The following is a 26,571-nucleotide window of genomic DNA, read 5'->3' on the forward strand; positions in this document are numbered from 1 at the left end:
TGCAGAACAGTGGGTAGAAGTCTTGTGACGTGTTTTCCATAGTTCCAGCCAGCTCGCCACTGGACTGGCTGGATAGTGAACACATAACATATGTTTTCTGTGATGTATGTGTGCTACATCTGTATAAGTGTGCAGAATTCCTAAGCAGGAGCAGTAGGTGGCAGAAGCAAGCAAGGAGTAAGCTTGAGGAGTACAAAAGAGTACAAGAAGTTGACCCATGAATACTTAACATGTGAATTTAAGACTTTTATGTGTGCTGTAGTGCAGTGATATCTGCAGTGTGATTGATACAATGCTTGTGTTAAAATCCGTTGCCAGGAAACAGATAGTGAAGACATTGTGAAGGCCTACCCATTGCTGAGATGTGTTACCAAGCAATAACTAATGTAAGCAGACGTTGAAGGTGTTATTTATGTGTTATCATTGCAGTAATCCTTAGAGTGTTATAATTAGTTGTAGTTACCACTTGTAAGTGGGAGCATGTGGTAGTATAGTTGGTTGAGGGGCTGTGCTACAAGCCGGAAGGTCACGGGTACAAGTCCCAATGAGGTCATTGGATTTTTGTCAGTTGACCTATCCTTCCAGCCACACTATGGCCCTGGGGTCGACTCAGCCTCTAACAGAAATGAGTACCAGGAATTAAGTAAATAATTTTCCTGGGGAGTAAAGCACGGCCGGCGCGTAAGGTTGACAACCTTGCCACCATCTTTGAGCCGATTGTCTAGATAATGTGGGACCCTGAACGTCTCACAACCCTATGGGCCTTCACGGCCTGTTACAGGGCTAGCTTTACTTTTTTTTACCACTTGTAAGTGGTCAATAAATCCAATTACCGATCTGAACCCCATCTTTAGTCACTAACACACATGACAATAAATGTTTTGGATTAACTGTATTTTTGGATTATTTGTGCATCTTTTTCGCCCCAGCCACCTATTAGCATAGACAATTGGGAGTATACAGTAAATGTTATGTATAAGAGGAACAAATGGGGACAAGAGAGTAGGAGATAGGGAAGTGAAGGAAAGGGAAGAGCCCTTTTTGGATCACTCTTTTACCATGAAGACAGAGGCAGCAGGTTGCTCTCAAAGAATGGTGCGTGTCTAGTGAACTGAATGGCATCACTTTCCAGAAGACCATAATTATTGTAAAGTACACATCAGCCTACAAGCTCACTCAGTTTCAGAGTTCAGTATTATACATTGGGTGTGAAAATTTATTTGTGTTGAATTCCTGTGATGATAAAAATTGAATTTCCTCCATGAGCAGCAACTTAACTGGAAACCTGCAGAAATAGTTGTGTCTTGTTGGCAGTAACAGAGTGCATCATATTTCTTTACCTGGAGAAAAATCCATTACTTTTGATAATATTGTCACATGTAGGCTGGTACGCATGATGAAAATGACAGATTCCAGTTCAGATGATGGGATTCATTAGCGCCTTAGTTACAAGTTCTCATTATCACACTTAAATACAGCGCTGTTGCTGATTTACACACACTCTGTAATGCACTGTTACACACACACTAGTCCTCTCCTGGTAATTCAATTAAAACACAGGAACCAGGGCTTTAAATCATGCCAAATATTACACATGAAGAAAGAAGAAAGAACAAGTCACATGATTCCTAGCAGTGCTCTGGCCATTCACATTATATTGCTTCCTCCTTAAGGCTGTTCTTTCTGAATAGCCTGTTGGTGCATCACCACTCCTTCCTTCTGAAGTTTCTGCTCATGACGTCACTTTCCTGTGGCTCAGTTCCTCCATGGTGATCACTCTTCAACTGGTACATCCACTCCCTCCTTAAAGGCGCTCATCCTGCGCAGCTCCCTGATAGGGTTGCAGTCATTTCAGGTTCTCAGCATCATCCCTTGTGTGTGTGTGTGTGCATGCGCACGTGTGTGTTGTGAGGGCAAAACTTTCCCGAGTGGCAGGTGCTTCCACATTTCTGGCTCTTACTCTGTGCACAATCTCTCTTCATTTTGGAGGGAGCCGACCTCATCAAAAGGTCCATTTCCTCATTTTCCAAAACCCACTGGACATCCCATTTGCTCTCGTCACGAATTCTTGTTCTAGGGTCTTCTCGAGGTTCTTGTAATTTGGTCCTCCTCTTCCCAGAGTTGACTGCTGCGTTAAGCTCCCCACTCCAATTCCATTTGCAGTTGCCCTCTTCTTTCTCACATATAATTGCCGCTTGCTGCCCAGATCCTTTGTTCCCATTTTTCTTTGTAGTGCCTCCATAAATTCTTCCCGAGGTGCCCCACCCTCTGGGTTGCTCGCTCAACCATGGCCCTGGTGCAGTCCTTTCTGATGATGCCTGTCCTAAGCCATGGCACTCCTGTAGCGCAGGTCATCCTACTGTCAGCAATGGTCAGTCTCTTCCTGGATTCTTCCCTTTAGCCTCTGGTGGTGCCCTGCAGCCAAATTCTGGTCCCCACACCACTCCCTCAGTCCTCCAACTGTGTCACTGCCGTTTCTTCCTTGGGGGCTTTTTGAAGCTCTGCTACAGACTGCATCATCCTTGGAAAGGGCTGAATCTTCTCTGTATATGCCACTGTTGCTTCATGTCATGTGGTCATCTCTTGGCAGGTTTTCTGGAGAGACTGCATCTTGTGGTTGATGTGCGTCATGATGTTTTCAACTTGCTGTTGGATCGTCTCAACCCTCTCTGGCCGTATGGATTATATTGCGACCTCCAACATCTCTTGACTGGTTGTGATCATCTCTTTCATGTGTTTCTGGCTGGCTCTTATTTCTTGTTTCATTTCCTCTCTGTTGGTTTTTGTATTAGCATCCATTTTTTCTTGGGTGGCGTCCATTTTGGCATTCTTTTCGCCACCATTTTGATTATTTGTTGCATCTCCATTTTCAATATAACAGCTCTGCAAATATGCTATTCAGTCTTCAATCTAATATAAATCCAACCACTTCTAACCCCAGTTGTCACATATTTACTGTTGTAACCACTGCTGAAGAATCCAGTATGATCAAGCTGCCAAATTCTGACACCAGAATGTCACGTGTAGGATGGTACATGTGACAAAAATGACAGGTTCTAGTTCAGATGATTGGATTTATTAGCACCTTAGCTACAAGTTCTCTTAATCACACTTAAATACAGCGCTATTGCTGATTTGCACACACTTTATAATTCACTGTTACACATGCACTAGTCCTCTCCTGGTCATGAAATTAAAACACAGGAACTAGTGCTTCAAATCTCTCCAAATATTACACATGAATAAAGACTTTTAATCACACTTTAGTCTTCACATGTCTTGTACGAACTTCCATGGCTTTCTCCTACCGAGCACTGAACTGAACTGCTAGTGCTGTTCTCATTATATAGCCTCCGCAGGGACCATGTACAGAAAACACAATTCTATTGTTGCATAAGAAAGACCACACAGAGAACAGGTCATGTGATACCTAGCTGATGACTTCATTGCTGCGCTGTTCCATAGCAACACACAATAACATCCCTCCACTGAGACACATCTTACATCTTTTCCTTGTATGTATTTGGTGGTGGGGTGTTCACTGGTCCATTACCTAGCAATGCTCTGGCCATCCACGTTACAATATAAATTGGCACATGTCTTGACAGTCCCATGCTGTTACATTCTAGTGCCTGCTTTTCTTGATATGGTGTCCATATTTGATGAAAATATGGAAACTCTTGTGATCTAGAACAGGGCTTTCCAACTCACCGCATTAGGTCCACACATAGCCTGCTACTAGTTAGTTTTTGTGGTCCAAAAGACCATGTCCCATTCCCCAACATATGTAATAAAGCTTTTCACCTCCATAAAAGAGACAGTGAATCTTGTCAGAGAAACAGAAGTGGCCTGTATTACCAGCATTTCAGTGGAGTGTACTGGCTCCATCTTCAGGGTCTATCTGAGGATGGAGATTGAGGCAGTATTTTCCTCTGACACTCCAGCAGCACAGCTTACTTCCACACAGTACAAACACCCAGGAGCAGAATTGATGTCAAGATTGATCCACCATGAAAAGCCTAAATCATCATTTAATAAATATAATTTGTATCCCTTTAGGTCCAGCTGCTAGTGTCAGACAGTGATGTTGAATCATATAAACAAATAAAATCTGATTTGGATGTATTAAGACAGTCGGTGGAAAAGTCTGAACTGTGGGTATATAAGTCAAAAAGTGCAGAAGAACATGGAAAAAAGAAGAACAAAGATGAGGAAGAGGAAATAGTGACAGAGAGGAAAAACTCACCAAAGAAGACTCCACCAAGTTTATCATCTTCTGAAAAACAGGGCTCAGCTATTGATTTGGATATTGGCCCTCCACTTCATGGGGACCAGGCAGAAGAGTACAAAAAGATTCAGCAGGTAATCATATAAAAATTAATAACCATGGTTTTGATTAATGGTGTTAGCAACCTGAGCTTGCTTGTTTCAAATGCATAAGCTTCTAGTTTATGCATACAGGAAGACATGGTTATTATTGTCTTTAGCCTTCATGATTTCATGGATGTTGTGAATTTATGGTGCCACATCTCTAAATGATTAGAAGCCAACTTCTCACTGTAAAATCCTGATCTCACTCCGTGAATAGACCATGTGGATTTTGTGGTGGACGAAGTAGCTTTGGGGCAGGATTCACCAAATACTTTTGATTTTTCCCTGCCAGTCATTATCCTACCAATTCTCCATATTTATCTGTCACTGCTCCTAAACAAATTACGCTTTGAATTCCCAGATATTACAAGAAAACATTATTATATATCTTGAACCTTATCCTGTTAGATTGCACCAAGATTTGGCTTTCACTTTGATTTACAAAAGTATATGTTTTCATGTAACTGGTCCATGTTTATATTTAAAAGATTTAAGTAGACTTAAATTACTGTAATTAATTTCAAGTGTTATTATAGTTGACCCCGTTGTCTCCATGCATCAAAATTCTTGCAAAGCTAATAGTTGCTGTAAACTTTGTATGCACACTCAACTCTCGATTATCTGGGATAATGGTGGGGATGGAAATCACGATTAATCGAAAACCTGGTTAAGACAAATTTTATTAAAAGTAGTACTGTAATATTGTACCTTCATAATACTATAGGCCTACCTGTATTAAAATTTATTCAACCTCATTTTTATGTCATCTCATGGCCTATTTAATACCTTTTTTACATCACACTGAAGTATGAATTAGTTATTTCAGTCACAGTGTTCAGCAACATCCAACACTTTTTACAAATATTCACACTTAACATTTAAAAATATTAATATTGTAATTTGCTTTTTTGCGGCATTTTCCTTCTTACAGATATCTGTACGAAGCCTACGTAATATTAGCTTGTCACTTAATAAACTGTTCTCTTCACTCTCAAGATAGTCTAGTAAGGATTCCAAATGATGAAAAGCAGCACCATGTGATATTTTCTTACTAGCAGCACTATCCACCTCTTCTTGATTCTCACTTTCTTCCCACTCTTCTGGCTGCACCCCCACTGAACTTATGATTTTGTCACTGCTTAACATTTTGAAGCCCTGCTCATGCAAGTTTCTGTTGAAGACTTAACATGGCATGCTTCCTTTTACACCCTGACATTTTGCTAACGCACTTGAAGATCGATACAAAGAGACTAACTGGGGCGATGTATCTGTCCTTCAAACTTTCCACAAGTCCTTGCATTCTTTCACCCCTACCCTAGAACACTGTAGCATAACGGGACCAAAAAATGCAGAGATCAGTTCACAGTATTGCGAAAATATTGTTACAACTCACCATGTGAAATGAAAGTGAATGAATATTAAACAACATATAAGCCTCAAAAAAGCCCCGGTTAAGCCGCAAACTAGTTTATCTGACCCTGGATAATCGAGAGTTGAGTGTATTTCTCTTCTCTCTGTGTGTGCTATAAGCCTCACCTATCTAATCCTCCCTGAATTCATCATTCTAGTAATATTTGGTGAGGTTCATAAATTGTGAATCTCCTAATTGTGCATTTTTCTTCAGACTCCTATTCCTCCATCTTAGGTACAGATAATCGCATCATACATCCTTAATGTGTGTTCAGCCCAAGCAATAAAATTAATGAACTTTCAATTTCAGATCCTCATCCGAATGAACAAGCTGTGTACCCAAACAGTGGGTGGAATAGTGAAGCCTCGGAAGCATGAACAAAGGCTGCTCCGAAATGTGGGAGTGCATACCGTGGTGTTAGATCTCCTGCAGATACCATACGATAAGAAAGAAGATGTCAGGATGAATTCTCTCATGCGGCTGGCACATGAATTTCTTCAGAATTTCTGCCTCGGAAACCAGCAGAATCAGGTTCTTCTCCACAAGCAGTTAGATCTTTTCCTCAATCCTGGTGTAAGTAGATGTGTTTTATGTCACTTTAATTTTAATGAACGTATAGTGTATTGCTCTTTTAAACCCAAGCTGCTTACGGTTACAAGGTTAAAACAACATGCATACATGATTAAAAAATCTGATGTTTGTACCACTAACAATGTTGTATTCTGTTCTTTAGATTCGTGAGGCTCAAACTGTTCGTGCAATTTTCCAAGATAACTCTACTTTATGCAATGAAGTGAATGAAAAAGTAATCCAACATTTTGTTCATTGTATTGAGACTCATGGGAAACATGTTCAGTATCTGAAATTCCTGCAAACAATTGTAAGAGCAGAAAACTCATTCATCAGAAAATGTCAAGACATGGTGATGCAAGAGGTATGTATAGTTGCTCGTTTGTTTGAATTGTTTTCCTGAGTCAGAACTGTATATTATGTTTCTGATATTTATGAAGCAGATTCACTCATCAGAACTGAGTTTTTTCAGTGATTATGGATTGTAAACGAGGGGTCTTTTTCCTCAGCCTTTCATAAGACAGCAATTTTTTTAAGTTACATAAAAACATTTGGTTATCTGAAGTCTAGAACTCCAGTGTTTATTTGATGAAAAAGTAACTATTTCATAAGTATACATATAGATTTATAAATGGAAGGGAATGAAGAAATTAGTATGTCAGATGTTGATATCGCTTTGGGAAGAATGATAGGAGGGAAAGCAACAGGAAAAAATGACATATCAATGGTCATTCCTGTAACTGAAAAATAAGTTGCATGAGATAATGTGATGGGTGATAGCATAGCAGAGCTGTGGGTATCTGCTGAATGAGCCTTCTGAAATTGCTCTTAATTTAACTGTAATTTTACATCTGAAAGGCCCATTCCATATTGGGACCCAAACACGTGACAATATTTATGTGAATAAACTGAAGAAAACAGTAGTGTTATATTAATTCACCATAGAATGAATCAAGCATAGAACTTGCAGACATGATCTGTAATGCTGCCCCTTGAAGTATCTAATGAGGAACAACAAAATAAAGAGGAAATATATGTAGATTCTACATAAAATACAGTAGAACTTCCAGACCCTATTTATCTGGGTATCGCATAATCTGATCATTCCTAGTATGGTGTGCAACACTTGGTCTCATTTGCTTAGTTGTTCATTGATATCTTTACAGTAAAGCTCTCGTGGTGTCATCCTGAAATAATTATTTTCTCATGACATAAAAACGTGTGAGTAATGACATCTAATATAAGCAGATATCAACAGAATACCTTCAAAGCCATGCTCAGAAATCATGAAAAGTGATTCAGAATGATTCAAGCTGCTCTCCCACTGGTGCAACTGATTGCATTAAACTAATTACATACACCAGTCATCTGAAAGTAGTTGCACTGTATGCTGACACACTGAAGCAACTGAGTGATAGCAGAAAACTCAGAAAAAAAAAACCCCCACCTCACTGCACCCTAACCTCACCATTGGTATGCAACTCTGCAGCTGAAGTCAGCAAGAAACCAGCTCATCTGATTACATTCTGCAATTGCAATTCTGATGGCAAAGAATGCTGAAACCAGTTTCAATCCTGTCATCAGGAGAGGACTTGTGAGAGGTGATGGGACAGACAGAGACGTGTATGGCCATTTTCATGCAATGGGAGAGCAGCCTTAGTGTTCAAGTACAATAATTTCTATAGTATGTTATGATTTTTAGTGGTGTTTTATTCTCATGTCATTAGTCTGGATTACTGCCTTTTCCAGACCACCCTGCCCACAGTTTGCCACATAGCAGCAAATGTAATAATTCAGTGAGACAGCAGTCATTATTGTCAACTTTGTTTTCAGCTTGTGAATGCAGGTGAGGATGTGTTAGTCTTCTACAATGATAAGGCATCGTTCAATCATTTTGTTGAAATGATGAGATGTGAGCGACACCGTATGGATGAGAGCAGTGCCTTGAGGTTCGTATCTGAATTCATATCCAAAAACTCCTGGAACAATGACTGAAATATAATTGTTACATTCACTGTAAAATACATGACTGAATAATGAGTAGACACATTTTGGCTTGTTACCATCACCAACCACATTTCATGACTTTGATTTGTTTCATTCTAGTCCATCACACTAACAATTACAAAGACAAAAACAACACCGTCCAGTGTGACTATTTAAGTTTTATCACTTGAAAACTCATCACCCTTACATGTTTCAATCCCTATGGATCATCCTCAAAGGGCATCAATACTTTTTCCGGAAACTACTATTACAGTAGGTGTTAAATTATATACATACACATATAATGTCTGAAATACACAATGTACACAATGTTCAACTTTTCACAGTCACAGCAGCCTTCCTGGTATTAAAATTTTTTTAATTTTTTAATACCAGGAAGGCTAGTATATTTTAATATTTTTTAAATTTTTGAAGTTTTTTAAAAACTTTAAAAATTGTAATACCAGGAAGGCTGCTGTGACTGTGAAAAGTTGAACATTGTGTACATTGTGTATTTCAGACATTATATGTGTATGCATATAATTTAACACCTATTGTAATAGTAGTTTCCGGAAAAAGTATTGATGCCCTTTGAGGATGATCCTTAGGGATCGAAACATGTAAGGATGATGAGTTTTTAAGTGATAAAACTTAAATAGTCACACTGGACGGTTTTCTTTTTGTCTTTGTGACATTTCATGACATTTATATGGATTTGCTCATTAAATTTCCATTTTCTCAATTTAATATCTTTAGAATAAAGCATGAGAAAACAGCCTAGCAGTCCACCTGTAAAAGTTTTCAGTAGTTTATTTTCACCACCCCCCTCCTTCAAAAGAAAGAAAGAAAGAAAGAAAGAAAAGGATAAAAAGAAAGAATAAAATAGGCATATTCCCAGGTCAGAAGCGAAGTTCATAATTTGACTACATTCATATTGTACATCAAAATAGTGAGACATTATACAGAATGTTTGTAGATCATGAATATATAGTTTTTATTTATTTGTAGTTTTTTTAATGGCACTGTCAGTAATTCAGACTGGATGATCAGATGATAGTTAGTAATGTATTGATAAGGATGTGGAAGGTTGTGACCATATCCTAATTTAAAGGTCCTGTCCCATCCAAATGCCAATCAGAAGTGTTACAGCTTGATATGAGGAATATGGAGATGATAAATGTTGTGCTCCTCTGAGTCGACTTTATTGTTTTTGTTTCTAGGCTTTTGTTGAAGCACTTGGCAGAGTGAATATGTTTTTATGTAACTGTACACAGCAGTGATCATGTCAGTTTCATACAATCACTGGGTGCCATTGATATTGTTCACAAGTAACTTCAAGAATTTTGTTACAGGAAGGCCTTGAGTTATAGCTAACCACATTTTAAAACTGTCATTAATGTACATCTTTTGGCTTATTTTGGACTTGTCCATCGTCTAGTATATGAAAGACAAAAGACCACGATGTTTCAGAGACTGGATCTGTCTCCGCCTTCAGGTGGGTAGGGACCCAACTGAAACTGGGTTCAGTGATTGAGACTAGCTCTTTCTAACGGGCCCAACTGAGTAGGTTAATCCTTCCCTACCCACCTGAGGACAGAGACAGATCCAGTCTCTGAAATGTCGTGGTCTTTTGTCTTTTATATACCAGACGATGGATGAAGTCCAAAATAAGCCGAAAGAAGTACAGTATACACCATCGTCAGAATCCTTTCATGTCTATCTGTCATTAATGTGTTTGTTAGACTCTGTTGCCTTCAAAGTACTCTCCTTCAGAAGCTACACACTTTGCCAGCCTTCATGCACTTGTTCAGAACATTTCTGGAAACTCTCATTTGTAATCATCTGCAATCAAGTACTTAAAAGAGATATGAAACCCTATTGCAGCCTCGAAGTACTAGGCCATCAGCTGGTCTTTCATCTGTATAGAGACATTAATATTGTTCTGTGTTAGACAGGAGGTTGAAGGAGCACCACAGCATGAAGCATCACGAATAGCAGCAGTCATTGAGCCTGCCAGAACATTGTCAGACAGGAATTCTAAGACATCGGCTTTCTAAGATGCTTCTTGTGAGCTCTCCCCCCCCCCCCNTGTGAACAGCCAGAGTTTGATATTCCTGCTTGACTATATCCTGGCAGGCTCATTGCTCCCTGCTTGTACAGCAGCAATTTTCCGATCGTTATACTTGATTCTGTGGTGCTTCGTAAAGCTCCTGATCTCATAGTATATTAACCTCATTATATGGATGAAAGCCCAACTAATGACAGCTACCTGCACCTCACCATATAAACTGTAACTTCTTCCAGAATAGGTTTACTGAGCAGGATGGTAGAATGGTAACATTCTGGACTTGTATTCAGGAGGTGCTCGGTTTGAATCTCAGCCAGGACACCGTCCTGACTAAGATTTTCTGTGATTACTGAATACCTCCAGGCAAATGTCAGAATATTATCTTGATTGTGCCACAATCACGTCTTTCCAGATCCTTTCAAATTCATCATTCACCAATCATGTTGTCATTCAGCACTGTATAATATGAAATACTGAGACTGTTGTAAAATAAACAATGCAAAATAGGACCCTAAACTAGTGGTGCATGATGTCCAGTCAGTTGAAATAGAAATCACTTTCCCACTCAAATTATCCTACTGAAACTTCATGGCCTTTGGTGATGATGATAACTTCAACATGGGATACTGTCATTTACTTTGGGAATACCAGATTTAATCATCCTCTCTGATTTTTTTAGAAAGAAATTGTGTCATTGTATGAGTTCGCAACAGCATTCTTTGTACATTATTTTGGCAGACCCAGTTCATCTTCAGATCTTTGTGAAGATGTTGTGGCAACTGCCAACAGACATTCTTACTTTCTACACAGTTTTCTCTACAGTTTTGATAACAGAGCTCAGAACCTTCTACACCTGTCTTATGTTGTTCTTATTCTATGACAGTGCACCCTGTTATGCCACTCAGACTTTTTTAATTAGGTCATTGTTTGGATTTACCGGGGTTTTTTTTTGGGGGGGGGGGGGNCACTGTGTGAACCAATGTAGTGTTTCCATTCCTGGTTTTCCCAGTTACTGCAAAATGTTATTTTAGCCTGTGGGTCATTCCATGAAGAATGAACACAAGTTGTGTCCTGACCCCTCAGAACTGAATACCTTTTGTGAGATTATAGTCCCACTGGATGTAAGTATTCCTGCTAAATTCTACTGCTTTATGGCCACTACAATTTTGAGAGCTAACATCCAGAATTGTCAGAAAAACTCATTTGTGGTGGGAAGAAGTTATCTTAGGAAAAGCAGAATAATTTTACCCCAATTAAGGCATGAACTCCATTTGATGCTCACTTTAAAACTAATAAAATGCCCCTCCAAGTGATGTCTTATACCAGTGTATGCTGAGCACATTAATGTTTTCGTGATCTCAGGATTTGACTGTTGACCTTGTATTTCTCAGCATGTGGTATTCCAGTTACTTACAATACATTGTATACATCTAACTACTGTCTAAACATCTGCAAATACAAAAAATGGGACTCCAGTGGAATTGTATTTTGTGAAGCATTTTATTGTGAAGGGCCACTTCACTTGTACTGATGAGGCAACCTAAAGCAACATATTATTGCCACCATCTTCATAACCATATATTGAGAACCTCAGAATACTGCTCATGCAGTTAGGATCATTACCGCATATAGACTTGAAAAAAAAATGTGAGGAATTGTTTTAAATGACTGCAACAACAGTATATCCATGGAAACCAAACTCAGTTACCTGTACATGTTGGGCAGGTCCAGGCATGCCTGGCTTGCAAGTGTATGAGTCATGCAATGTCTGCAATATTGACAGGTCTCATCAGATTTCATGTGGTCTAGGGCCTCTGACCTGAAAACTCTGCAGCATGTAGTGTTCATTGGCCATTTTTAAACATTCACGTCTTCTAAATATTGTTCTCTGGTTCTCTGGAGGTGATACGTTCCTCCAAACTGTCGGTTAACACAATTTCTACACGGTGCCACATCCCAGAAGATGGCTTTCTCTATAAGAGTTGTTTACTGTGTATTGTAAATGTTTTTATTAAGTGTGCTTACAATAATTGTGGCATTTCTTGTCACTGGTGCTTCGTACTGTAACCTATTTAATGTAAGTGAACATAAGAGTTTCAGAAACATACTGTCTTGGATGACTCAAAATGTTGTCAGTTAAATAGTGACTGTGCCACAAGCAGATATCTAAGTTAAGATGTAATGCATCAACTGAAGAAAGAGATGACAATGACAGTGATGAGACTAGACATTTTACAAAAACCACTGGAATCCAATCCATAAATGAAAGCTTGCAATCAATGCCCTACAGCTGAAAACAAAAGAATTGAAAATGCTGTGAAAAAAAAATCTAAACATTACTGAAAATGTCAAATCAGGTGCAGTTTATCATTCACCTCATGCTGAGATTTAAGACAGTTAAAAGAAATATTTCAGGATTCAGTGACATCAGAAAGTTTGAGGGTTATAATTTTAACTGTTCTCCCAGAGAATTGGAGTATTTGGAAAGTTCAAGAAGTTCTTCCAAGTGCTTCTGACTATATGATTAGCAGAGCAGAGCAGGTAATCCCAAACCAGGCAAAACATTAATTGAAGTTGTAACAAGTTCCTGCAACTGTGGTGATGTGAGTAGAGAAGATTACATATCAGTCAAATTGAGTGGTGTCAAAATACATGAACTGCAACAATAATTGTGCAATTTGAAAGAATTATAGTGAAATTTTAATTCTCATAGAGGAGTCAGACTAGGTTTTACAAAGTTTGCATCCCAGAAACTGTATAATAGCATGTGTGATTGGGGGTGGGTGCATGCGTGCGTGCATGTGCATGTCATGCAGGCCACCTAAGGCAAATTGTTCTTTTCTATGACTACAGTGAATGTCGAGAACCCACTGATTTGGGAAATGCGTTATAAGATGTATTCACTCATAATACACTTGAAAGCATCACCTTCAAATAGTGGATTTTGACAGGTGTGAATTAGTAACCCTTGCAAAGTGAAAAATTGAATCATAGCTTGAAAAAGTGCTCTTTCTACGTTTTTATTAATTCAGTACAACACAACAAGCCATGTTCCTCAGAAAGCTGAAATGTAATCTACAATCTAGTGAATTTATGGTTTTGTGCAAGTTCCCGAAATTTGTTCTTTCATTTTGCAAGCTAAAGTACAGGGGTGTGACTGCATCAATGCATGAGGAATCATCCATCCATAATTTATTTCAAGATTACAGATGCTATAAATACAGAGCATGAGAATCTGATAATGATATCAGATAATTTGAAGCATCCATTAACATCAAATGAAATTTACTGAAAATACGTTTGAATAACCACTGAAGAAAGTTGTTTGCAGAAAACATATACTGTTCCATGCCACATTGAAGGCTTTGGAGTGCCAGCAGAGCAGCTTGTGATGGGAGTGGTGGTACTCTTAAGAGGCTTGCAGCAAGGGCCAGTTTGCACCTACCATAGAATGACCAAGTAATGGGCTCAGTCCAGTATACACAACCACAGTTTAATTTTGTAACAGAAAATGAATACAAAGAGGAGGGTCTGTTGTCAAGTCAATTCACAACAGCTGAAACAGTTCATGGAACTCAGCAGCTCCTTACATTAAAGCTGGTTAAGCAAGAGATACTTAAAACTGTATTCGTCCTCTTCTAACTGTACACAGAACCATGTGATTAGGCTGCTAAAAGATACAAGTGAATTGAAAGAGATCACAGGATTTGTGACATGCACATACGTGTATGATAATTTCTGATGTTTAGGATGTGTGTACGGTCTGTTAGTGAGGAATCAAATGACATGAAAATAGGTTTTCTTTGTACCCATGGCCTCTCTGTTTCATACATATATCCAGCTATGCCAGATATTTTGGCAAAAGTTAGTCCTAACACTGCAACAGAACACAGGATGTACATATACTTGAACCAGTGAAGAGACCAAATTAACAGCGGAGAGAAATAAAATATACATATGTAACTCACACTAACCTTACTGTACCAACAGTTTTTTGTTAGCTTTTATACCTATAGATATCATATTGCATTATTTCTCATTATATATACATAGTTCATTTGTGTTAGCTTAGTTAAGAAACATGAAGAACTTGAAAAAAGCATGTTCCTCTAAGTTGTCTCATCAATACAGTGAAGTGATTCTTCACAGTAAAATGCTTCACAAAACCCAGTCCCATTACAGTCCCAGTTTGATATTTGAAGATGCTTTAGATAACTGTCGTGTCATAATATGCTGGTCACTGGAAAGAGCATTTTATTAGCTTTAAATGAGCTCTGTGTCTCAAGGCCAAAGTTATGCCACTTTTTCTAGGACCACTTCTGCTCCCAAACAAAATTTATTTTTTTACAACGTTGGATTTCTGCTTTCAAAATTCTGATGGCCAAGGAAAGTAGTAGAATTTGGCAGAATATTTATGTGCATTTGGACTGTAGTCTCACAAAAGTCATTCAGTTCTGAAGGGGTCAGGTTCTACATGTCTGTGTTGATTTTATGTGGAATTTATTTTATATGAAATGACTGCTGCTGCTCGGGGTACCTCCTTGACACCTTCAGATTCTACACTCCTCTCTGTGTCCTATCATATCCACTAGTCTGACAGCAACTGGAGAAGTTCCATAACTGTGTGTTAAAGTGAATATGTCTTGGCATGCGTGAGCAGGATCTAGCCTACCTGCCAGGCCATCGTTATTCTCGCTTGTATTCCAGAACTTTTTGAAGCTGCCGTGAATCACACACCTTTATTGTTTATTACTTACTGCTCAACATTTTTTTCTACTAAATGATATTGTATTGTGTGGTTTGTTTCCCCTCAGATATCATGTTGAGCTTGTCAAGCTTCTAGCGTGCTGCACCATGGGGAAGAATGTGTACACCGAAATCAAATGTCACAGTCTGTTACCATTAGATGACATTGTAGCAGTGGTATCACATCAAGACTGCATTCCTGAGGTACACAGTTCACCTTATACCAGTTTTTATTTATTGATGAGTATGTCATGGTCTTGGTGCTTTTAAAATCCTGTGTAATAATAAATTAATAATAAATAATAAAATAATAAATGTGTGTTTGGGCTCATGCATGCCATAATATGAACGATGTGTTTATATTATTATCTATTAACTCCTTTTGAGTGTGTTTAAATGACCTGCATTATATGCATAGATTGTTATCACAAAAGCCTGGAAATCAAATAATAGAAATATAAAGAAAGTGTCCATTGATAATAAACAGCTGCCACAGTCTACCTAAATGAGCAGACAGGTAACCTCCCCCTATCTGTGAATAATGAAAAAAAAAAAAAGGAACCAGGGGTAACTGAAAACTGTTACAGACATATTGCGAAATATGAACTGCCATTACCTGGCATTCCCACGGTGTTTTAATTGAAAGCACAGTCAGCAATAAATATATAAATTCAGACATATATTTGATAAATATCCATCTCTCTTCCTCTCCCACCCTGTTTCTCAAAAGTGGTACATTATTTAACAAGGTGGTAAAGACAAGATGTTTTTTTCAAGAGACAACCCCAGGAAAGTTGTTAATTTTGCTGTCACAGGCATGGGCCCTAGTACAAGCCGGTTCTTTTCACATTATTTCCTCTGTAAGAAAATCACTGTCATCTTGATCGCAATAAATGTTTAAACTTTGTGTGGTTGGAACCTGTTGTAGCCATGGAAAACCTTATTCAGGATAGTTGGTTTTCAGCCAAGATTTTTATCAGGCACCTCCAAAATACAAGTCAGAAGTGATACTGCCTGAGCCAGCTTAGTTATTGAGCTTTGTTATATGTTTGAATAGTTTGAAATGGCATACTACAATTATATACGTCGGATGGCAAATCTGGCCATTTTAATGTAGGAATACAATGTCCAAAGTCTGGGTGTCTGAAGCCTTTTTTTTTTTTTGTCTGGATCAAGTCGCTTAGAGATGTTAAATGTAAGTAGCCAATATGAACAACAAAAATAATTTGTGAAACAGTCACACTTGTAATTGTATAAATATATGGAGATGTATGTACGTGAGCATGCCTGAATGCTTATGCATACAGGCCCTGCATTGTTTAATGATCATTGAGCCCTTTGATCTTAAAATACTGGATTCCCAGGACAGTAAAATGCATGTATTAAAAATGAGATGCTTGAGACACATTTATGTTAATCTAAAAGCAAAGAAAAGTTTGATTGAAGACACTGAAGCATTACATAGTGAAACTGAATTTATTGGTTTGAAATAGAGTTTATTGTGACTAATTTTATAAGCCATAATTTCAGTAATCTCCTTGGGTTGTTTTTGTTTTTTAAAAATTTAATTTCTTGTTTGAATTGTCACCATAGTAATAACTAGGGCCCGGATTTTTATGACCTAAAAACTATAAATATATGCATGCACTTATGACCCAAAATTATGTCAAATATGACCTAAAAAGTGTAAAATATGACCTTAAATATTAAATGGGACATAAAATTTCACAATTTTAATTACAACTTTTACTAGAGTTTAAGAATAAAGATGATGAATATATGATAGTAGGTCCTACTTACCAAATTAGCCCTATTATGTCTCTGAAGGAAAGAAAACTGATGGAATTTCGACATTTCGTACTGGATTAAACCATTCATTGTTTTCTTTTTAATACTGATATTTGCGTTCATATTTTAGACAAACACTGGTGCACATGGTATGAACACTAACTTAACTCTGTTATCTAAAAACACCATTTAAAAGAACACAAGCTATTCACGTCTCAATTTTCACTGAGTTATTCACGTCTCAATTTTCACTGTTACAATTGCAATTTATAACTACATGCATTTTCAAATTTTCAAATTTGAAAGATCGCCGATTATCACTAAGGATAGTTTTGTATTTGGAAAAACTTCGTTCCACATCACATGATGTGACAGGAGCATATTTGAAGAATGTCAAGTCGTTTGGTGACAGTTCTGTATCATCTTCGAATGTTGCTAGTTTACCGGAAAGTATATCTGCAATCTTGCATAATGTTGAATAACCAGCATTCCGATGAAGAACACTTTCTATTTTGGTTTTAATCCTGTCACTTATTTCACCACGAGTTCGGTTTAGTTCATTCTCAATGCTCTTTACAGTGTCCAACGCGTCACAGAGTTCAGTCCCTACAAATTCCAGGCGAGTTATTGCACCTGAAATTGAACAGAAGTTTGACTTTATGTATGCCAGATTTTGTGCTAGAGTGGTAGAGAATAAGTCCTTGACAGCTTTAATTGATGTTGACTCACTGCTGTCAAAGCCATTAAACATTTTCTCAATGGCTGTGTAATTTTCACAATAATATGCCACAGCATCCAACCATGTACCCCACCGTGTGACGACAGGCTGTGGAGGAAGTGGCAGTAGAGGAGCTTCTTGTTTAAATTTCTGCACTCGAAGAGGGGCCTTGATGAATATTTTCTTTCCGTTTGAAACTAGCCTATCTACATCAGGAAAATGTCCTCGAACTTCTTCAGCCACTCTATGCAATGCATGAGCGAGGCAAGTAATATGGACCATTTTCGGGTAGAGGATTCGAAGTCCTTTGGCAGCCTTCTTCATGTATGGAGCGGCATCTGTTACTAGGAGAAGGACATTATTTCGCTGTATTCCATTTGGCCACAACAACTTCATGGAATTATCAAATAGGACAGCTATAGTCGAATGATTTGCTCTTTCGAGAACTTCACAGTCAAGAAGAAATCTCTCTCCAGGTTGATCTTGTTTCAGGGTCCCAACTATAACATTCGCAATATACCGCCCATCTACGTCAGAAGTCTCGTCCAAGGAAACCCATATCTTGTTGTCAGCAACAGATGTTCGAATCTTATTTAACATATCTTCATAACATGTAGAAAGATAATTCTTTCTTAACGTCGATTCACTTGGGATAGGATGACTAGTGTATGTCTCCAAAAATTGTCTGAAGTGCTGATTATGCAATTTCTCTAATGGAATATTCGAAGATACCATCCACTGACACAAATCCTTCGAAAATTCCGACCCATTGTTCGTTGAAGAAGGAGAAGAAGAAGATGAAGAAGAAGAAGAAGAAGAAGAAGAAGAAGAAGAAGAAGAAGAAGAAGAATTAGTGGAACTGTTTTTAAACAACAAACTTTGTCTGCTATCCTTTGTAGATAATCTGCTTAAACATTTACCATGTTTAAAAGTTTTACAATGCTGCTGCACAGTAAATCGCTTTTCTGCCGTAACTTTCACGCCACACAACTTACAATAAAATATCTTGCCATCGGTACTAAACACTTTATCACCAAACTCCTGTACAAAACTACGCAACCTTGCGCTCCTTGAACTACATGTACTCACTTTAGGCATTGTAAGGTCAAACTGAAGTCTTATAACGCCCTCCACATATATAAATAGAATACTTCTAAGCCCTCCAAGAAAGAATGGGATGTATATACCTTATAGTAAGACGGAGTACAATAGGATAATACCCGTTACACTTGCCTCCCTCCCGCCTCGACTGGGAAAAGCCGGCTTGCCAGGTCATAAATGCTACATTTCACAAATTTTCGCCTTTGTAACTGCAAGTACAGTCCAGTCAAAAATACGGTTTTTAATACGAACTTCATGTACTTGAACTCTATTCCACATTGAAGCAACAGTCCAGCCTGGAATTTATTTTGTAATACTAAACATTATGGAACCGAAATTTTACATTATATCAAAGAATTGTTTCTAAAATGACAAAAATATGACCTTATTTCAAAATTATGCCAAAATATGCTGTAAAACCAATAAAACTCTAAAATATGCATTTATATGCACAATAAAAACGACATAATTTCAATAAGAATGACTGGAAACATGCATAATTACATTTAAAAATAGGAATAAACCCTAGGAAAAAAATATGACATGTCATAGAAATCCGGGCCCTAGTAATAACTGATAAATCAAAGGAATTACTATTTTTCCATTTTGCCTTCTGTTAATGTGAGGAATAGTTCAGTTTATCTTGTCAAATAGTGACTTACAATTCCAAGTGATGGTTGTGGGCTTATCTTAATGTTAAGTCCAATATCCAGTCCGTTGCAATGTTTTGCTTTTGTGGCCATTTGAATTGAAAGTCTAACTTTACATAGCAAAACTGTGGGAGACAGGAGAAGTTTGAGCACTGAAGATTAGACACATCTGGATATTCTAAAGGAGGCTGCATCAAAATTCAGCAATTCTTGGTTTATTTAACTTTTGGTTCATCATAAAATCAGATATAGTATTCATCAAAGTTGTGAAGCTTTACATTAATATGTCACAGGATATCTCAGTATCTGAAAACTGGTTTCTTATCTGTAAATAGTCAAGAAATGTGCACTGCAATCTATTCAATTTTTGATAATGTCAATGACAGTCACTTCCCCCAATGCATTCACAGGTTCTGTAAGAAAATTATTCAAAGCTTTGAAACATTTAGGTTTATTGTTTGCTATGCTGTTGGGCTAAAATTAAAGTTTGTTTTGGACAGAAGCATTTCTTTGCCATATAATGAACATGGAGATGCTGTTCCTTTGCAGATAGGGGGTCATTGTGAAAATGCCAAGTTTGCCATTTTCTAGTACAAACACACAAACTTATATTATAGGATCAGGATTTACTATAGTTTATTGTTTCTGTGAATTCAGCCAGCACATTTTTAAGGCATATTTTCAGTTTTTTATCAAGGGAAAAACACTGGAATGCACGGTGACTGGTCAATCAGAGTGGCATCAAAGTTGCCACTTCTGCATTGCTCTGAACTTTGCCAATTGATTTCTTATTCTTTCATGTAGATGTCAATGTCTTCACCTGTAGTGAAGCTTACAGCACAGTACGAGGGTCAGTCAGAAAGTTCCCGGAATGGTGGTATAGCACTCTAACGGTAGGACATACGGCAACACTTACCTAATCACCTTCAAAGTAGGACCCTTGCATGCACACACACACTTGCTCCATCGATCCTGCCATTGTTGGAAGCAGTGGTGGAAGGCCTCCTTTGGTATCTTCCGGAGCTCAGCTGTTGCATTCGATTTGATGTCCTCCATGGTTGGGAAACGTGTCTCCTTGAGGCCCATTTTCAGAGTAGGGAACAGCCAAAAGTCACTCGGAGCGATATCTGGAGAGTACAGTGGCTGAGTGATGACAGGAATGTCTTTCTCGGCGAGGAATTGCTGCACAACAAGCCATGTGTGGCTTGGTGCATTATCGTGATGCAGAAACTGCTGTCCCTGCCACTTGTTGTGCCGCTTCCTCCAAACCGCATCGCGCAACCTCTGTAAAACTTGCACGGAGAAATGGCCAGTAACAGTACCAACTTCTTGCTCCAACTCTGTGATGGTCATTCTTCGATCACATCGAATCAGTTGTCGCACTTTCCAATCATTTCTTCAGTTCTGTATGTCAAAGGTCTCCCGCTGCGTTGGTCATCCCCTAACATCTCCTGCCCATTCTTAAACTGGGAAAACCAGTTGTAAACTGCGGATTTCTTAGGTGCAGTATCACTGTAAACTTGCTCCAGGGCCAGTAGCGTCTCTGAAGCAGATTTTCCCAATTTGCACATGAATTTGATGTTCGCACGCTGTTTGAACTGTGACATTGCGCCGAATGACCAACACTCACGTCTACTTCAAATGGAACGCACACTGAAACCTGTCCAGACCTGTTGCGCCTGCAAGCAGACATGCTGAGCTTCCCACCACAACAGTGTGTGCGCCATCTTATTGCTCATTCTTCATCTGCAGGGGAATTCCGGGAACTTTTTGACTGACTACGTATATCTGCTGCAAGTCAAAACACATCTGTTTGTTTGCAAGAGAAACCCATCAATACATGATTTCAGTCATGTGATCTGTATCAGCTGATATCTCTAGAATATGTTATTGTTTGAGAACTGAATCTGGTTATGTTTTCTTCTTTGCATTTTTATGGTCTGCCATTAATTAAAATTTTGGGATTGTATGAGCTGCTCTTTTGTGCAGTGAGATAGCTCACCATGTAGGAGGTCATGAGGTCATGGTTTTGTTTTCATTAGCAGTCCTTGCAATTTTGGCTCTCAGCCTTTTAGCAGTTTTTAGTGCCTCAAGATTCCAGCCAAAGAAGTCAAATCATTCTCTGTAGTTTAAAGATGGCTGCAGGAAGCATTGGACTGATTGGTAACATGATGCACTGTGTATTTGGAACTTCAGTGTCACCAGTGCTTGCAAACCACCAAAACATAGTACATCCACTTTTTACTACTTTCTGCACCCTTAACAGTGTCACTGTGCAAGACTGGGTAAACACTACTTGTCTCTTCCTCACAATTCTAATGTGTACTATAACTCAGAACTAAACTGTCAGCTCAAGACAACGGCTTCATATCTGTACACCACTCTGCAATGACCATAGCAATGTGCTGCAGAGACTACATCCACGAGGGTTGGAACTTTAATAGTGGCAACACTGCTGTAGAGACGACATGCAACGGAACCAAATAATGTTGCTTATACCACACATTAGTTACATACCTACCTTGCCTCAGAGCAAATGGACTCTCCCTTCCCACATCATGCGCATGCGCAGTGATGAGAAGAATAGAGCCTCGTGTTAGCTGGCGGTATAATGTAGGTTTGTGACGATGTTTTCGAAACAGGAACAACAGAGTTGGATAAAGACTGAATGTGCCAGAGACTGCACAGCACGACAGTGTCATCAAGGTTTTCAAGAGGCTTGCGGGGAATCTGCATTGCCTTACAGAACGGTAGCAAGGTGGGTAGAAGCATTCAACAAGGGACACCAAAATGTGCAGACATGTGTCAGGCAGGTCGTCCTAGTGTCAGTGAAGAAGTGTATGCTCTTTCCACGTTACTGGAGAGTGATTGATGCCATACAATTTGTGAGCTGGCCCGAGAGACAGGATTAGCACATATGACTGTGCTTCACATTCTGAAGGAACACCTGGTCATGAGAAAAATTGCATCACGATGGGTTCCGAATGATTTGATGGAAATGCAGAAATGGCTACGATACAACACTGCTCGTAACCGCTGTGAGTGCAAAGGAGAGGCTTTCTTATGCCGTATCATTATGCTGGATGAGACATGGGCCAAATCGTACGAGCCACAAATGAAACGCCAATCGAACGAATGGCATCATTATGGGTTACCACAAAAATCAAAAGTTCGTGAGAACCCCAGCAATGTGAAAGTTATGGTGATTCTCATGTACAGCTGTGATGGCAGTGTCCTAACACATACCATTCTCTGACAGCAGACCGTCAGTGTGCAGTATTACTGTTCATTTTTGGAACACAACCTGTTACCAGCTTTTAGAAAGAAGCAGAAACACCTACTGCAGAATGAACCCATCATTTTGCAGGACAATGCTTGGCCCCAGGCAGTGCAAGCTGTGGCTGATTTGTTCGATCGATGAGGCTGGGAAGTGCTGTACCATCCACCATACTTCCCAGACTTAAGCCCTTGTGACTTTGACTTGATTACTAAGCTGAAAGAACCACTTCGTGGCATTCGCTTCAGAACTGTTCAGAGATTCTTCAGGCAGTAGACCGCTCCATACAAATTATCAACACAACAGGCACTGCTAAAGGTAACCTACGACTTCCACATCGCTGGCAACAGGTTGTACACAATGCTGGTGACTACACTGAAGGACAGTAAAACTTTGAAACATGCATCTCTTTTGTATCAGTTGTAAATAAATAGTTGCCACTATTAAAGTTCCAACCCTTGTATATTTGCAAGTGTACATTAGTTAAGGGGTTTCAGAAGTATACTTTACTGACAGTAGTGCTAGTTCACAATGAAAGCAACTTCATATCTCTGTAACAACATGTTATTTATAAAAAATTTGTAAAATTAAAATTTATTATTAGAGAGGCAGCTGCAGATCCCCTGGGACCACTGTATGGCCTCTGCAAAGCACAGCTTTAGAACCATTCCATCAATAAAATACATTAAAGCATTAGAAAATTCTTTGGTTATTTATGTATTGAAACAGCATCATTATTAAACATCTTCAGGTTTCAACTGAACCATCAGTTGTGTCACAGCTACACAAGTAAATGGCTTCGCACATTTGATTGTGTCATTTAATATGCAGTTAACCGAATATAAAGCTATCCCTGTAACAGGCCATGAAGGCCCATAGGGTTGTAAGACATTGAGGTAAGGGCGTCAGCCTTACGCGCCAGCCGCCCCCTTTACCCCCAGGAAGATTCCTGGTACTCATTTCTGTTAGATGCTGAGTTGACCCCAGGGCCATAGTGCGACTGGAAGGATTAGGTCAATTGAAAAAGTCCACTTCTTCGGGTCTTGAACCTGCTACCTTCCAGCTTGTAGCATATTACCTCAACCAACTATGCTACCGCTTGCCCCTGTTAAATGAATATAGATTTAAACTTATTTTCTTCATTCACCATGAGGCAGACTTTAAGGTACTTAGGTACGTCTCATTTTTTACCTGTGAGTAGTCTTTTAATATTTTTGTTGTTTTTTGTGGTTGTATGACCGCCTCCATGGTCTAGTGGTCAGAGTTTGTGGCTGCAGATCGAGACGTCCCAGGTTCGATTTCTGGCGCTACCACATTTTTCTGAGAAGTAGTGGGTCTGGAACGGGGTCTGCTCAGCCTCGTGAGGATAATTGAGGAACTTTTTCAAGGACATAGCGGCTCTGGTCTAGAAAACCGATATTAACGGCCGTGGGGATTTGTTGCACTGACCATGTGACACACACTATCCGCTGAAGTTGGCACTAACTTCGTCGACCAGCGGTGGCCACTCATACAATATAGTTAGTTTGTGGACTAAAACCACAGAGTTCGCTTTGTTTGTTCATAGTTTTAGTCTAAATTGTGTTGAGGGCAAGAAACCTGATTTACAAATCTTTGAAGTGGTTATTTTAACTGGTGGGTTCTTTTCTTCTTGTCCTATTTGATCCCTGCAAATGCATTTTAATTTCCTTCTTCTGTGTTTATTTTTAATTCACTTTTTGAATCTTGTTTGACATGAAATGTATTGATATTATAATTTGCAAATATTTTCTATATTTTGGGTAATTTTGGACTTTGGCATGTATAGTGGGTGCAAAGACATGGATTAAATAGTTCTGACAATTTAAAATTATAAAAATGGAATGCCATGCGAAGATCTTCACCTTCATCGCAGCATGTGTAGTAACTCATCCAGATTGCTTGTTTTAAATACAGTGGAATCCCAAAGACTCCTTTGGAAACCATTGGTTTTGAACAGTAAGGTGACAAAAAGTCATAAATGTAGGTAATTCAAGTTTGTTTATACTGACTTTGGATCACTGGAATTGAACATTAAATGAGAGAAAACCTTAAATTAGGGATCTACTGTACATAGAGGTAGTGTCTGATGAATTCACTGTTCATAATTTTTTGAAGTTAAAATTTAAACTAGGTAATACACATTCTTTCCCCTGTTCCATAGAAATAGCCTATTAAAACTCTTTAGTCAAAGATCGAAAATTGAATAAATAGCATACTTCAGAATTTTGCATATTATGTATTTTAATTGTTGCACAGAGTTTTTATAGGTATTTCACCAATCAGATTTTTGGTTTTCAGGTAAAGGAAGCTTACATAAACTTCCTAAATCATTGCTATATAGACACAGAAGTGGAGATGAAGGAAATTTATACCTCAAATCACATGTGGAGCCTCTTTGAAAAAAGTTTCTTAGTGGACATGGGAAATGTGGCGAATGCCACTCATGACAGAAAACATGCAGATACAGCCCTGGAAAATTACATCATCAACAGTGTTATGAACATCATCAGTACTTTCTTCAATAGTCCATTCTCGGATCAGAGCACCACAGTTCAGGTACTTCTAATGTTTTAATGTGCAAATTGGATTTCAGCTGTTGCGGGATTGGGTGTCAACTTGAACAAACTAAGGAAGTTGGAAGTGCAACTACAATTTTTTGTCATTATTCCTTGTAATTAAAGAAAAAGGTGAAGTTGTCCCTATGCATAACTAATCAAGAACTAAACCATGAAAATATGTATATGGGGGAGTGGGTGGATAGAGTCATGTTTTCTTGACCTTGGCACTAGTCGGAGGTGAGTGGTCAGCTTCAGGCCCCGGCTGCTTTACAGCCAGGGAACGAACCCCCAGTATCCATTGGATAGGAGGCTGGTTGGGCTCCAGAGCCAGTCTACACAACATGGAGAAGTGAAAATTCTTGCCCCCACAGGGACTGGAACTCCAACCTCTCGGCCATCCAGCCCGTAGCCAGTCACTATACCTACTGTGCTATCCTGACTCTCATTCCTTGTAATACTGTGCCGTATTCAAATGTGAAACAGGCACAGTATTTGATACCAAGTTAAGAAAGAATTTTGAACTTGTATTGTTGAGGAAGGTGTTTGAGACATCTTTTTGTTTTCCTCCACGTGTGCGTAATTGAGCAGAAACTGTCAAAAAGCTTTTGAGAGAGGCAAGTCCACGTTCCACTTTGACTGTGTAATTTATGTTAGATCTGTGCTGGAATAGACTTATGTGAGCTCATCCATTTCCACTGTTATTAACCCACACTGGCAGTTTGTCACATGCATGAGATCCAGCTCCCAAAACATTAAGTTCTACCCAAGGCTAAAACTTGTGTCCAGCCCTGTAGTGCCTGGGGATTTAAAATTATCAGTTCCCTTAGACTAAAAGTTCATAATGTGATGTATAGACCCATTGCTAAGCAATGATTCTGTAAACGGTGACCATTGCTACGCAGTGCACACAATGATAGAATAACTGTGTGTTCTATGCAGTCTGTGCCAAGATGCTATAACTGGGAGGTTTGGAGCTCAGTCAGTTGAGAATCTGTTCTGTATGGGAATCTGAGGAGACAGGACTTGAGCCGGAGGCAGAGGAATAGCCATTGTTGGAGCCATTAACAGGAAACAACTAGTAACAGACTGAGAATGCTAGTCTGTGTGCTCTAGTGGAAATAGTTATTTGTAGTTACAACCCGTAACTGGTCAGGAAATCTATTCACCAATCCAAACCCCATCTATAGTCACACATGCTACCTGACAATATCTTGATTGGTCAGACTGTTCAGTGGAACTTTGGTTCACAAATAATGAAGTGATGTGATTAGCCTGAAATAAGAGAAGTTAAAAAATACTAACAGGC

General features: G+C 38.8%; 1 protein-coding gene across 5 annotated transcripts in view; it reads left to right on the forward strand.

Annotated features, from left to right (window-relative positions):
• The window catches only part of LOC111865978 (inositol 1,4,5-trisphosphate receptor), a gene marked incomplete at its 3' end in the record, with an annotated part of 252,641 nt that overhangs the window by 119,104 nt on the left and 106,966 nt on the right, over positions 1-26,571 (forward strand). For all 5 annotated transcript variants that reach the window (XM_033752056.1, XM_033752058.1, XM_033752055.1 and 2 more), the window contains 6 exon segments: positions 4,060-4,362; positions 6,092-6,355; positions 6,516-6,716; positions 8,186-8,301; positions 15,221-15,356; positions 25,006-25,263. In XM_033752056.1, coding sequence (XP_033607947.1) covers positions 4,060-4,362; positions 6,092-6,355; positions 6,516-6,716; positions 8,186-8,301; positions 15,221-15,356; positions 25,006-25,263 — 1,278 coding nt within the window.

This window comes from Cryptotermes secundus, unplaced genomic scaffold (genome assembly GCF_002891405.2).
Source record: "Cryptotermes secundus unplaced genomic scaffold, Csec_1.0 scaffold35, whole genome shotgun sequence".
Classification (NCBI taxonomy): domain Eukaryota; kingdom Metazoa; phylum Arthropoda; class Insecta; order Blattodea; family Kalotermitidae; genus Cryptotermes; species Cryptotermes secundus.